Source organism: Dryobates pubescens, chromosome 4, assembly GCF_014839835.1.
Source record: "Dryobates pubescens isolate bDryPub1 chromosome 4, bDryPub1.pri, whole genome shotgun sequence".
Lineage (NCBI taxonomy): Eukaryota > Metazoa > Chordata > Aves > Piciformes > Picidae > Dryobates > Dryobates pubescens.
In genome coordinates this window covers 4,011,032-4,024,740 of record NC_071615.1, presented here as the reverse complement: position 1 = coordinate 4,024,740, position 13,709 = coordinate 4,011,032, and the positions used below count along the sequence as shown (strand labels likewise).

The 13,709-nt window shown below is 43.1% G+C and overlaps 1 protein-coding gene across 1 annotated transcript in view; it reads right to left on the bottom strand.

Annotated features, from left to right (window-relative positions):
* The window catches only part of CARD11 (caspase recruitment domain family member 11), a 28,807-nt gene extending 17,392 nt beyond the window's left edge, over window positions 1–11,415 (bottom strand). Inside the window, exons 1-8 of the mRNA XM_054180236.1 lie at window positions 11,319–11,415; window positions 6,571–6,783; window positions 5,809–5,946; window positions 4,858–5,183; window positions 3,293–3,472; window positions 1,164–1,316; window positions 945–1,070; window positions 255–452 (exon numbers count right to left, since the gene is read on the bottom strand). Coding sequence (XP_054036211.1) covers window positions 255–452; window positions 945–1,070; window positions 1,164–1,316; window positions 3,293–3,472; window positions 4,858–5,183; window positions 5,809–5,946; window positions 6,571–6,783; window positions 11,319–11,415 — 1,431 coding nt within the window. The remainder of the gene's footprint in view (window positions 1–254; window positions 453–944; window positions 1,071–1,163; window positions 1,317–3,292; window positions 3,473–4,857; window positions 5,184–5,808; window positions 5,947–6,570; window positions 6,784–11,318) is intronic.
* Window positions 11,416–13,709: the final 2,294 nt, after the last annotated feature.

Here is a 13,709-nt window from a genome sequence, read left to right as displayed (position 1 = left end):
GACACGTGCCTCAAAAGTATCTGTAGTTTCTACCCTAGTGTAGAAACTATCTTTCCGCTTTTCTTTCCCTGCCACTTAAAAATCGAGGGAATTTCAACCTTTGTCAAGCTATGTGCATGACAGACAACTTGAACCCCACTGTACTGAAGACCTCAGAAGCACATTTAGTACAAAGAGGTTCTCTTTTCCTTCAGTTAGTTCATACCAAAATGCATTTAAAAGCAAGACCTCCTGCCTGTCTTCCTCAGTCCTACCTGGTCGTGGAAGTTGTTGTCCTTAGAGAGCCGCCGCAGTTTGCACTCCAGGTTTACAATGCAAGCTTCCTTCCGAACCACCTCGATGCGAAGTTCATCATTTCTCTCCTCCAGCTCTCGAATCTGCTTCCTGTATTTATCTTTTTCAATCAGACAATGTGAATATTGTGTCTGAGCCTCATCGCGGGAGCGGAACGCCTGCAGCGGAGAGGAGAAACCTCTTTTGCACCGGGGCACCAGACACCTTCTGCTGCAGGGTTTGTTTGTAAGGTGTTTGGAATGGAGACTTGAGAACTAGTAACCATACACCAATTAACACAGCAGTTAGGACCACAATGTGCCACAGTAGTACCATTAAAAATTACGATGATGAGGGTGGTTTGTTTCCAGCTCCCTCTTGGTTGGTGGCAAAATGCTCCAGAGTGCAACTGGAATGACTTGACACTAATATAAAGCCTGCAATAGCTGTTGTTAAGATCTTGGTCCTGCCTGCCAGATGTTAAGCTGCAGAAACAACCCAATATTACGCTGTGTTTAATTACTGCGATGGAAATTCCAACAAGTAGCAATTTCTTGTAGCTGTTTGTTTTTTAATGGTATTTTGGGTCCAATTGCCCACAATTCCCCACAGTGACACATATGAGACACAAGCTTTTGGTGCTAATGCTCCCCACTTTAACTCTTAGATACCTGGTCTCGCTCCTTTTCCACCTCTTCCAGCTGTATCATCACAGTGTTCATCCGGTGCTTGTACATCTCACAGTCTTTTCCTAGGGTTGAGCACTTTAACTCCAAATCTTCTTTCTCTTCAAGGTACTGGAAATGACACACTGTTAACCACCACTGCTCTCAGAGGTCTTTTGGCCACTAGCCTGAGATATTCCATCTTTCCATCCTTCCATTTCTCACCTTGTCTCTCAATTCTTCCACGTGACGAATCTCCTCTTGGAGGTTAAAGATCTTGTTGACCAACTCGTGACGATCTTCTAGTGCCTCCTTACGGTCATGTTCCAGGATATCCAAAATGGCTTTGTCCGAGTCTGGCAAACTTCTCTTGTCAGCCTGAGGAGAGACAATTTTGCAGAGACAGGCCAGGGAATTAGAACATAGCATTGCAGGGAGAAAAGTAACAAAGACAGCAACAAACAGGAGGAATAGAAAATGAACATGGTATTGCAGTGGGAAGGCAGGAGAAGGGATGGACATTTGTTCATATTTTAAAATGGTGTCAGAGAAGATGAATAAAGGCTGTCTTGCTGTCAGACTGGTCTGATGAAGGATCTGTTTTACTGTTTTATCGTACTGGCTATAATTTGATCCATTTTGGATGCAGTGACAATTCTTCACTCCAAGCCCCTGCATTCAAAACTCTTCTCTATTAATCAGCTCCCACTGAGCACAAAATTCACCCTTCGCCAAAGAGCAGGGCCTGTGAAAACATCCAGGGGAGTTTTTAAAGCATGCATAGGCTTTACAGGGCTGCACTCAGAGAATATTAAACATGCCTGGAGTAACTTGTACCACTGCTTCATTTTCTGCAGTGTCCAGCAATATATATATTTTTTTTTCCTTTCAGATTTAAAATCAACAAGGCTACCAGAGCAGGGTCCAAGAGCTAAATTACCATCCAAAATTAGCCATAAATAGAAGAAGAAAAAGGCACAAAATGCGGGGAAAGAATATTCATGTTTGCTTTAGAAATACCTAGACTAAGTTGGAGATTTCAGTGACATTTTGGTTAGATAATATTTCTAAGTATACCTAAGTATTTCTAAACCAAGCTGCCTTTTGTTTATTTATCCTTTCAGTTTGGAAAGTTTCAATCCTATTTTTAGCTCTTCCACGATTAGTCCTCTGTTTCTTTAGGCGCTGTAAGATCATTTCGATTAATAGAAGAGATTCCATACGGATCACAACTCCAAGAACCTTCTGTCCTACACCCTTTTCCAACCTTTGAATTGGATTTGTGTTAGAATGAAGAATCGTTAGGCACTGCTGGAGGCTACAGGCGTTTCTGAAATGCATTCTATGGATAACTTTTTAAGTGTCATTTTAAAATGCCACAAGCCTTCTCCAGCAAAGTGCCAACTAAGCACTATCACTCATACCCTAACATTAGGCTAAGCTCTTCACAGAGTAACACAGGGCTAATTTGCTGCACATCAGCCTTTTCCCCTGTCTGCCCAAACAAAGGTCAGTGAAGATCCCTGTGCAGGTTACAGCAGCCTTCTCCAGGGCACTCTGGTAACTAGTGACCACCCAAGGACAGAAACCTCGATTATCTTCATTGAGAGCTTTTTGGCACAGATGTGACAACAACCTAACACAGGGTACAGAGAGGCACTGTCAGAAATTTCTGGGCTGGCTGTTTAACACAGATGTAGTAACAGACTGGTACTAAGAACCACAGCAGGGCTAAACCACGGAGTTGAATGCTCAGCAATTAAACAGCTGCACTCTGCACCTTGAAGGAGCCAGGCTCTCATGTACAGTTGATTTATTAGATGATAATTTATTTATTTCTTTTTTTTTTTGGTAGCACTCTCCTCATGCATATGTTTGTACAAGGTGTACCACAGACAGCTGGCAGCCATATATCCAACCTTCTGTTTTCCTGACTTCGTGCTTATGCTTATTGCAGCCCTGCAGGTAGAATTTTTACCCAACACTTCCTAGCATTGTAACAGGAATGTGTTCAATTTGAGGTGAGCAGCAGTAGCAGAGATCATGCCACCTCCTCTTGTTCATATTTACCAGTTTCCCTGTCAGGTACTCAACTCCCTGTCCCTTGCTGAAAACACACAGGAGCTTTCACCACCTCCTGCTACTCTGTGCTGCTTTCACAGCCTCCTCCAAACTCTTAGATCCTGAAAGGTAGCTACCAACACTGGCTGTGAGGAGACATGGGTTGTGTGAGACAGCAGGGAAAGAGACTGTGGGGGTGCCTGGAGGCAAAGAGTGATTGAAGCCTGATGCATCCATTACTTGGGTGAGCAGGAGGGGGAAGCTGAAGTGGCTGAAATCATCTACTTTTATACCTGAATGATGGACTGTAGCTCCTGGATTTTAGTCTTCATCATTTCATTTTCCCGCTCCAGCTCCAGAACCTGTTCCTTTTTGGGTCGGTTTTCAATGTCATTTTTCAGCTTCAAGGACTGGTTCCTCTCCAGCTTGCATTCCTCTTCCACTTTGTTCAAGCGATGCTTCAGCTGGTCAATCTAGAGCAGCCCAGGAGCAGTGAAATGGAGAAAGAAGAAAGGAAAGCAATCATTCCTAGCTCTGGTATCTACTCCTCTGAAAATACCTCTCACTTCCAGGTGAAAACATACTGTCATAGGTGGAAAAAATAGCTTAGACTGTGAATGCTAACAAGGAGCAGATAATTGGGTGTATGTGCATGTGTTGATTGTCCACAGCTGAACTGCTGAACTCTCAAGCAGAAGCCTGATATTTGCTAGGTACAGCTGGTATGGCCTGGCTGCAAATTCTGATAACATCTGGATGAAAAAGAATTGGCATATCCTCAATCCTCCAATAAATAAAGAGGTATGAAACTCAGCTGACACTTAGGAGGCTGATCATACACCGTGCTTTTGCACATAGACTGTTTGGATTGGGAAAAACAGGGGCTTTGAGTTCTGAATAGGAAAGAAGAGTTCCCCAAAAGAAAAAGTGGTTCCAGGCAGAAGGGGGCCTGAGGGTGGTGATGATGATCCTGCCTGCAGGAGACATTTGAAAGGGGAGGATAGCCTAGAGATCAGATAGAAGTGTGGGGATGAAGATCAGGAGATGCACAGGGACCTTGCCCAGTGCCACCTCTGACTGGGGGCTGGAAGCAGACAGGAATTTCTGCCCAACCATCCTGCATCAGCAGTGATCTACCTGAGGGGAAGGGATGCTAGGCTTCAGAGAATGCAGCACTGGGATGAAGGAGGAAGCAAACTATGTTGAATACATGAAGTGGGGCAAAATGCCAGGTATCATAGGTTCTAAAATAAACCCCAGTGTCCAGATCCACTCTGGGTAGTTGCTTACTCCATCTCATCCATGGCACACATACAAGCATGGGTTTTATGCCACTTGAAGCATTTCTCAGTATTTCCTAAATGGCCTCAAGCTGTTTCAATGCTCTATGTGAGACTTTCTGAATAAACCACCAGTATCTGTAGAGCAAACCTGGATACCTCCTCCAAGATATTCTTGAGCCTGGAAAGCTAAAATTGTACAGCAAGCAATTATGTTTTAAAAAATGTTAAGTGTGTTATGTGCTGTTAATCCACTACAAGTATGTAAATTATCTGCCATTAACACACATCCCTGCAGTTAGAATTTCTGTACAGCAATACCTCTAATAATAGAATCATAGAATCACAGAATGTTTTGAGTTGGAAGGGACCTTTAAAGGCTATGTAGTCCACCCCATGTGCAGTAGACAGGGACATCTTTAACTAGATCAGGTTGCTCGGAGCCCCCTCACCTGGATAAGCAAAGCAAATGAGAGCTCTACATCTTCCTGATCTCAGAGAAGGTCTCATTTAGCCAGATGCCACTGGCATCCTCCATTGCTGCTCCTGATTAAAGCAGCCCAGCACATTTATCTCACCTCTAGCTGGAGGTCTCTGCTTCTTATCACAGCCATGCTCTTCTCGTCACTCAGTTGGGCGTATCTCATGGCTAGATTGTAGTTCTCATCTTTCACCTTGACCAGCTCATCATTGTAGTTGTTCCTCTCCTCTTTCATCTTGTTGTATCTCTCCTGGAAGGTCAGCAGCTCGATCTTGTTCAGTTTTAGCTGCTTCCGCTCATCCTCCAACTGCCGAGACTTAGCCAAGAGTTCACAGCGCTGCACATCTTTTGCCTTTACTTGTTGCTGAAGCTTAATGATCTCATTCATTAGGAAATGAGTAAGGCCTTCATGTCCCTCCTCCACTGAAAATGTTTGAACAGCTTATCAATGGCTAACAAAGTGATATTGTACTAAGTAGGATCAGCAGAACTGAGTAAAGAACAGCTGTCCCAGAACATGTACAGAAGTGCAGAATGTGCACAAACATACACACACCTTTGGATGTCTAACAGAATCAGTACCAAATTGCACAGCACACCAGCAGCAGAATCACAATATACATACATACAGCTTTTCTGGATAGAATACCAAGTCTTTGCATTTGTCCTGTTTCAGCTGAGCTGTGGAAACAGCACAAACTATGGTAAAATTAATCTGAACAAGTGCAACTATTCTGAATGCTTCCAATTTGCTGCACGTGTCGGTCACCGGTCTAATTTAGTCCCCTGTTCCCATTTTCTTCTCTTGAGTTTTCTCCTAATGCCTCCCATTCAAATTGAAGCTCTTCTGCTTTGTCCAGACAGCTGAGATGTTCCTTTTGTTTATACAATACCTGTTGCTAGCAAATTTTGCATTGAAGAGGACAGAAAAACTGCAGAATGCTACTACAAGGATAGCTTTTGTTTCTGTTTCTTGCCTGAAAAATCAAACCCAGTCTTAGAAGTAGTCCTTATTTCAACAGGTTCCTTTGGGATTGATTCTACTCACCAACGATAGTGGAAAATCTTCGTGTGGGTTCTTTCCCTGTCACCAGTTTGTAGAGTTCAGGGTAGTAAAACTCTAGGCTCTCCAAGAAAACTACATAGCCCCTTTGGCCCTTGGTGTGGAGAATGTCCAGGAGTCGGCCTAAGGACAGAGGGCAGAGAGGTGACATATCAGAACTACGAGCAGCAGAAGCCATACCGAATCCCTGAAGTCAAATTGGCTTCAGGTTCATCTCTGTCACAGCAACGCGCTGTGGAAAATCTGTCTGATTAATTGAGTTCAGCTGAACTCATAAAGTAGTGCCACAGATTCTTTATGTTTGTGCTGATCGTTATTCTGAGGGAGTGCTGCAAATTGGTCTCTGGAACAGAAATTTCAACAGACACGTTATTCAGCGCAGCCTTCAGCAGGCTCTGCTGAGACACGAGGACGGCAGCCCCTTCTGTGACAAATCACAGAGCACGGCAAGACAGCTGCAAACCTCTTCTTGGAATGGCAGTGGCTGCTGCATGTGTTAACTGAAGTATCTGCCAAGGCTTTGATGGCAATATGAATCCCCGAGAGCTCCAATCTGCACAGCACTGGAAAGAGTCATTGTTATCAAAATAGCAGCAGCAGATTCCCTCCTTTACATTAAGTCTCCTGTAAGCGAGATACGGGGATTCCAGTTGATAATCTGTAATTTAATACAGGGCTCCCTTCAGGCTCAGCAATGAAATGCTGTTCAGATTGGGATGTGGACGTAGCCATTCACAAAATAATTACCTGCTCGGTTAATTTTGGAGGGCAGCATAAGTGAGTTCAGCACCTCGTCCTCATCTTGCTCATCGATCACTTTGCACTGCCGCAAGTAGGGAGTCAGTTTGGCTGGATTGATGTAGCGGCTCAGCACGTGCCGGTTGCATTCTACGTTCTCCCACAAAGCTTCCTCCTCATCTTTCAGTGTCTCCAGGCAGTCATCCATCTCCGGCTCTCCTCCTTAACAAGGGGAACAATCGGCAAATGAACATCAAACAGGACAGTTTTTCTCCTGCTGCTTTTTTTGTGCTTCCATGTCACATAGGATGAGCCTAGGATCACTCCTGACTAATGCCGAGTTTGCCCTACATTGAAGCTGCTTGAACTGAAGTGCAGCCTGTCCACAGCTCATCTGGAAAGTGACAGTTCAGAGGAGTGCTATCTGGATTCTATGAAGTATTGCATATTGCTCTCTAGTGATGAATCTGTAGCTCAGCTAACTCCATGAAGCTCTCTACAAGCCAGAGAATCGTTCTTCATAACAGAAGCAGTGGTTAGGGATGTGGTGCGATGCAAGAAGGGCATGGACATGCATAGCTCAAAGACAACTGCAGGCACCTAAGGATTTAATTCTCTCTTCCTTTGTTTCTCTCAGCTGTAATGGTTTGAACCTGCATTTTTTCCTGCATGTATGTGATGAACCAACACATATAAATTACTGCACCACAATACCACTTAACTTGTAAGCAAGCAGCTATGTCTGTCTGCCTTCTGCAGCACAGACAGACTGATGTGTGGGCACGAAGGCAAGTCCCAGTGAGTTCAGACCCTGCCCTTCCCCACCTGAGTGGGTAAGTATGAGCACAATGCCACTGAAGTCTGAAAATGCTCTTGACTCATGCAAATATTATCACATGACTTCTGAGTGCTTGCTAAGCAGTTTCCTGCCAACTCCTAATTTGTAACCACCTCATTAGAGAAGGTCACAAGGCAGCCAACAGTGAGGTGAGGAAACCTGTACTGAAGTTAAGAGCAAAGGAACTTTGTACATTTTTTTTCCCCACCTTAATAAGACTTGAAACAAGTTGTATTTTTGCACTCAAGCTTTCTCAAGATCTTGTGATCCAGGTGGCACAAGAAAGATAAGATTTTGTTTCAGAAGTTATTTTACCCCATTAGAGACCACAGTATAAGAGGAACGTGCAGTTTCTTAAATCATGCAAGATAAGAGCTGTGCTTTACGGAACTTTGCTGGTAATCAGTAACTAAGGACCTCAAAAGCAACATGTTGTTTTTCATGGACCAGAAGAATTCTCTCCACTGGGTTGTAATTCCCACAGCAAAGCAGCCTGCCTTACACTGAACATCCCTGGGCAAAACCAGCTATTAATCTGTACAGCCAGGGGCTATTAACTCCTCATTTGGAAAACTGAAAACAAATGTGCTAATCTGCTAAAGAACGTGTTTGACAGTGTTCTATCACAGTGAAATACACCACAGTGGTACAGAAATGTCTGTTCTTTGCTTGATGTTTTCAAAGGCCTTCCCAAATCATCCAAAATCCTAGGCTAGGGTTCAGTATCTCTATCAGAACAATTTAGATGGGTTTCTCATACTATGGGCAGGTGAGGGGAATATTGCTGGGGGTTCTTTCTTCTCCTGTACTCCATTACTCTCCCAGAGTGCTTTACTTTGTAGTTTCACATCTTAGGAACCACTTAATTAGCATTTGCTCTGCTGCTTGCAGCAGATTATTAAATGGTCTGGGAGAGACAACAGTCCTCAGAGGGCAAGGAAGATCAGGTCTGCTCAATGGGATCCAGATTGATGGGGGCATGGCTATAGTTATGGGAAAATCTCTTTGGTCTTATGAACTCTTCACTAGCTGGATGAAATGCTTACTGAATGCCAGTATTTACATGTGGTACAGACAACACTGCAGTAATGAAGAGCAAAAAGGCAAAACAATAGAAAAAGCTAAATAGAGTTGATAGCAGTGGGAGGAATGCTAAAGGTGAAATAGCTATGAAGTACACACAGCGTCTCACAAACCCTACTCACCACAACTTGCTCTGGAAATCAGTGCATTTCACTTCAAAGGTGAATTTAACAAACCCCACATAGTTGGAGAAGCTGAACTTTCTGGAGTAGAAGGCAGTAAAGCAGAAGGTCACACCGTGCCTCAGTTATCTCACAGCCACAGCTATCTATTAGATCTAAAAAAAGGTGTGTTGCAGGCCCTTTAATTTCGGGGAGTGTACCAAGGAGCTCACAGATGGACCTCAGAGTGCAAAGGAAGCACTCACCTGGATTTCATAAAATGGAAGCGATCTTCTAATCTGCTGCACTGAACCAAAATTACTACACACCGTCAGCAGCTCCCTCAGGACATCAGTAAGGGATTTCTCCACTAAATGATTCAAAGAAGAGTTCCCTCATCAGTGTAATTCTTGATGTGAATAAGTTTTTTACCTGACATTAAAAATACCTTTATCAAAAAGTCCTTTGTGCATACTGTTATTTTGGGGACATAATGTTTAATGGGAAAGTAATAAGGATATTGCACGAGTGGCTAAGAATTTTAAAAGGAGATTTCTGATGGCAAAGTCCTTTAAACAGTCTGTCATGAGAAAGAAGCTCTTAGAAACAGTATTAGGTAGCGTGGGTCCTCACCACTCTGAATGTTCCTTTCAGCTTTTCATCTCAGATTTCCACCTTGACAATGCCCTACCAGACACACAGCTAAGGTCTCCCCTAACTCACTGCGCTGTTCATCACCTCTCATGGATGACCGCTGCTTGATGGGTAGCACTCCTTTGTCAGTGTTTTGTTTCTTGGCCAGACTGGTCTGAGAATATAGCCCCCAGTAATTCCACTGCCTTGTGAAGCTGTTCCAGAGACAATAGCAATGGACAGCTGATATTAGTGCAGCACTCTTCTTAGCGAGCAAATGGGTTTTTTTGGATATAGTGTTTGGTATAATGTTGAATGGGAAGTAAAATTCTTGTGATTGGTTGAAATTTGGGGGTTTTGGACAAAGCACAGGTGTTAAAACTGCAACTCAGTGGGAAACCAATTCGTGGCTTTCATTTTAAAGGATTTTCAGCAGCACACTCATTTTCTAGGTATTTAACAGCCCTTACTCCGTTTCTGTCCTTCCTTCCTGTGCTAATACTGCAGAGAAGTTGTTTTCACTTATAAAATTAAAAATGACAGGTTTAAAATGTTTCCACGTGTGTAATCACTTATTTAATCTGATCTTTATTACCATTCCCTAGTGTCTGATTCCAGCACCTCTTGAGCTGCAATCTAGCACATTCAGAAGTTGTGATATGTCATAGAAGTACTGCGGCGCCCGTTACGAATCGCAGGCGTGAAGTCACAGACTTGGCTTGGCTTCAACAGGCAGTAACCAAAAAGAAATCAGAATCACCACAGCAGTTAGGAAAAAAAAATCTCTTTCCTGCTGCTCTTTTCAGTAGTTAGTACACAAAACAGCTTTTAACTGCAGAAGATGTTAATCCAGTAAAAACCTCAGCTAGTTCCATCTATTTCAAAGATGCAGAGAAAGAAAAGAGAAAATCCCTTTCTGCACTGAAAGCAACATCCTGCTCCCCTCATCTCCTTTTCTCTCTCAGGGACTATCCTTCCCTTGACTCTTACACACAAGAATCTGTCTGTATGTTTGCTGGGGTTTTTTTGGTGTGTTCTGTTTTTCAACTGAACAAATCACCTTGCAGTTAAAACTGTTCTCTGTTCTCACTCAGACTCCGCACTTTCATATGTCAGTGACACTCTCCACTGATCAAGGGAATAAAGCCTGCAGGCTCAGAACCAGGGGTTCTATAAAGTGCTCATCAGCAGGTCACATCTAAAGCTTCATTTTCTGTGACTTGTTTCATGATGGTGCACAAATTAACCCTTTGGCCATTTAATTATTTTCATCCCCTTGCTCTGAATTCCTGTCAGGCTGTCCACCCTGAGAAATCACCACTGCACATGTGAGCATCAGCTGGGTTTTTCTGATCTCTTGATATCTCCTTTGTGAAATACAAGGGGGAGTGGGGGGTGGAAAGGGCATTGTCCTCTTGCTGAGAAGCAGGAGGAAGTTTATTTTGGAAGAGGTCTATTTCAAGGGTTTGGACTTCTGCATTTGTCACAGATGTTCACAGAGTGGAGTAGTTAAAAAGAAACCACGACACACTAGATGTTTGCGCAAATTCTAACTTAGTAAGAACAGAAGTGTATGGCAAATATTCCAAATGTGTATAGAAACCAGGAAAGGATTACCTATAAAACATCACACCTCTAATTAAAAATAAAGGTCCAAGTTGCACTTTATAAAGCCATATATAATTGTCCTCAACATATTGAGGGTGCTGCATTGCATCCTCTTTCTATGCATATGTCTGGGTTTCATGGGGCAATACCCTCCCTCAGGTTTGTGTAGCACCTACCATGTACAGATAAGGTATAACAAGAGGGTGATTTTCTCAAAAGCTGCTTGTGTGGATGTGTGCAGATTTGCAATATCAGAGAACCACAAAGGGATTTAGGGCTATTCTTAATTTTAAAGAAAAGTTGCAGTTTAAAGTGTGATAAGGAAATTATATTCCTTAGCTTAAGGACAGGAGAGCTCTTTTTGCTCTGGCTTTCTGAAATGCTGAATACCAGCAGTTTCCAATTATGTTGTCTGCACTGCTGGAAACCACTGTGGTACCAAAAACTACTTCTAAAAGGCTTAAACATTGATTAAGAAGACTAAATTTGCTTACCTGTGCTTGCACATTTTTTTCCATATGGGTGATAAAGGTGGGCTCCCAAAGGAGAGGAGACACTGTCTTCACATGCCTTCAAGTATTTGCACTTCATACTAGTTTTTAATACCTCAGTGCTCCCACATGAAAACAAGGCTGCTGAGAAGTGTTTTTATAACAAAGCAGGATTCATTAATTAGCACTTGGAGCCATCAAGATGGGAAGGCCCTAGAAAAACCTAAGACCTGGAGGAGCAGCTGAGGGACCTGGGATCGTTTAGTGTGGAACAAAAGGAGGGTGAGGAAAGACCTTCTGGATCGCTACAACTCTTTGAAAGGAGGCTTTAGTGAGGTGGGTGTTGGTCTCTTCTCCCTGGTACCAAGTGGTAGAACAAGAGGAAATGGCCTCAAGTTGCACCAGAGGAGGTTTAGGTTGGGTATGAAAAGAAACTCCTTTACTGAATGGGTTCTCAAACACTGGAACAGGCTCCCCAGGGAGATGGTTGAATTCCTGTCCCTGGAGGTGTTTAAAAGATGCAGAGATGTGGTGCTGAGAGACGCAGCTTAGCACCAGACCTGGTAAAGCTAGAGAATGGTCAGACTCAATGAGCTTAAAGGTCTTTTCCAACCAAAATCATTCTATGATTCTATGATTTTATTACTTCAGATTTTGCAGGTCTTACAATATTTTCTGAAGCCAGCAGCACCATTGAGGGGGCTGAACTGTATTTCTGTTTCAGGTCACAGTCACTGCATACAGAAAGAACCATTCTGTACACACCAACCTCCCCACCCCCCCCATAGAAAAGACTCATCCAGCTTACTGAATGCCACAGTTTCAACAAAAGAAAAGAAGAAAATAACAGAATAAGAGATACCAAAGTAATAGAAGAGTAGGAAGCTTTAAAAACAAAATAGGATTATTCTCACACAAAAGCATTCTGTTCAGTTCCATTGAGTCAATCTTGCTGTTAACCACAATCTATGAAAAAACCCAAACCAACAAACACTAGCAGACTTGCAAGGCCTCAGTGAGGTAAAGCCAAGCCAGACCTTCAGTGCAGCCAGGTGACAGCCATAGACACAAATACTGCTCTCATTTACTGAACAGCAGACAGAACTCCCTAACTGGTTCAAGGAGGTTCGGAGGCATATCCATCTTGCTTCTACAAGCAGAAGAGGGAAAGAAAATTCCCTCATTTTCATAACTATTAGCTCAACAACCAAGTGAGACAAAACCAAATGAAGAATTCTATCGTGTTACTTTTGTGCAGCATCTCTGCTCTACAGGGGAGAAAAAAGAGAAAAGGAAAAAAGCAACAGAACAGATCTGAGATTTGTCTCTAATCGTTATTCCTGTTCTAACAGAAGAGGGGCAGAAGAATTAATACTTCAGAAAGTCTCTTTAATTATCTCTTCCCTTGTCTTTACTCTCCTAAGAACAGATCCATATAAAACTCCATCTCAGAAAAAAAAAAAAGGGCAATGCATGCATAAGGCACAGATCAATTATCAGTATTGTTAGTCAGTCCACCCAATGGTTTGCTTAGTATCACTGAAGCCAGAAAACACAGAGTGCAACAGAAAGACTCACTATGATTCTGCTGGGCTGCCCAGGGAGGTGGTGGAGCCAGTGTCCCTGGAGGTGTTCAAAAAAGGATTGGACGTGGCACTTGGAGTTTGTCAGTATCATAGAATCATAATATCAATAAGGTTGGAAAAGACCTCAAAGATCATCAAGTCCAACCTATCACCCAAGACCTCATGACTACTAAACCATGGCACCAAGTGCCACGTCCAATCCCCTCTTGAACACCTCCAGGGATGGTGACTCCACCACCTCCCTGGGCAGCACATTCCAATGGCTAACAACTCTCTCTGGGAAGAACTTTCTCCTCACCTCAAGTCTAAACCTCCCTGGGTGCAGTTTGAGACTGTGTCCTCTTGTTCTGGTGCTGATTGCCTGGGAGAAGAGACCAACCCCCTCCTGGCTATAACCTCCCTTCAGGTAGTTGTAGACAGCAATAATGTCTCCCCTGAGCCTCCTCTTCTCCAGGCTAAACAACCCCAGCTCCTTCAGCCTCTCCTTGTAGGATGATATTGCTTAAGAGCTGAGCCATCAGCGAACTGTATTCCACACTTAGGACACTGAGCTTTTGAAATTGCATACAAAATTCTAGCAAATCCCTATCACTTTCTAGAGGGAAAAACCCCAGCCATTTACAGGTTAAGAAGGGTGGTTTGACCAATGAAAATTTCTTACAACAGACCTTAATTGGTGCAGAAACACTTATTAGGATCTCATAATGATCTCTGTTTCACCAAAGGCTGAGATCTATGCTTTCCCATTTTACACTCCACCTGCTGACAATATCTACAGTCTCTTGTCTTCCTCAGCTTTGCCAGCTTT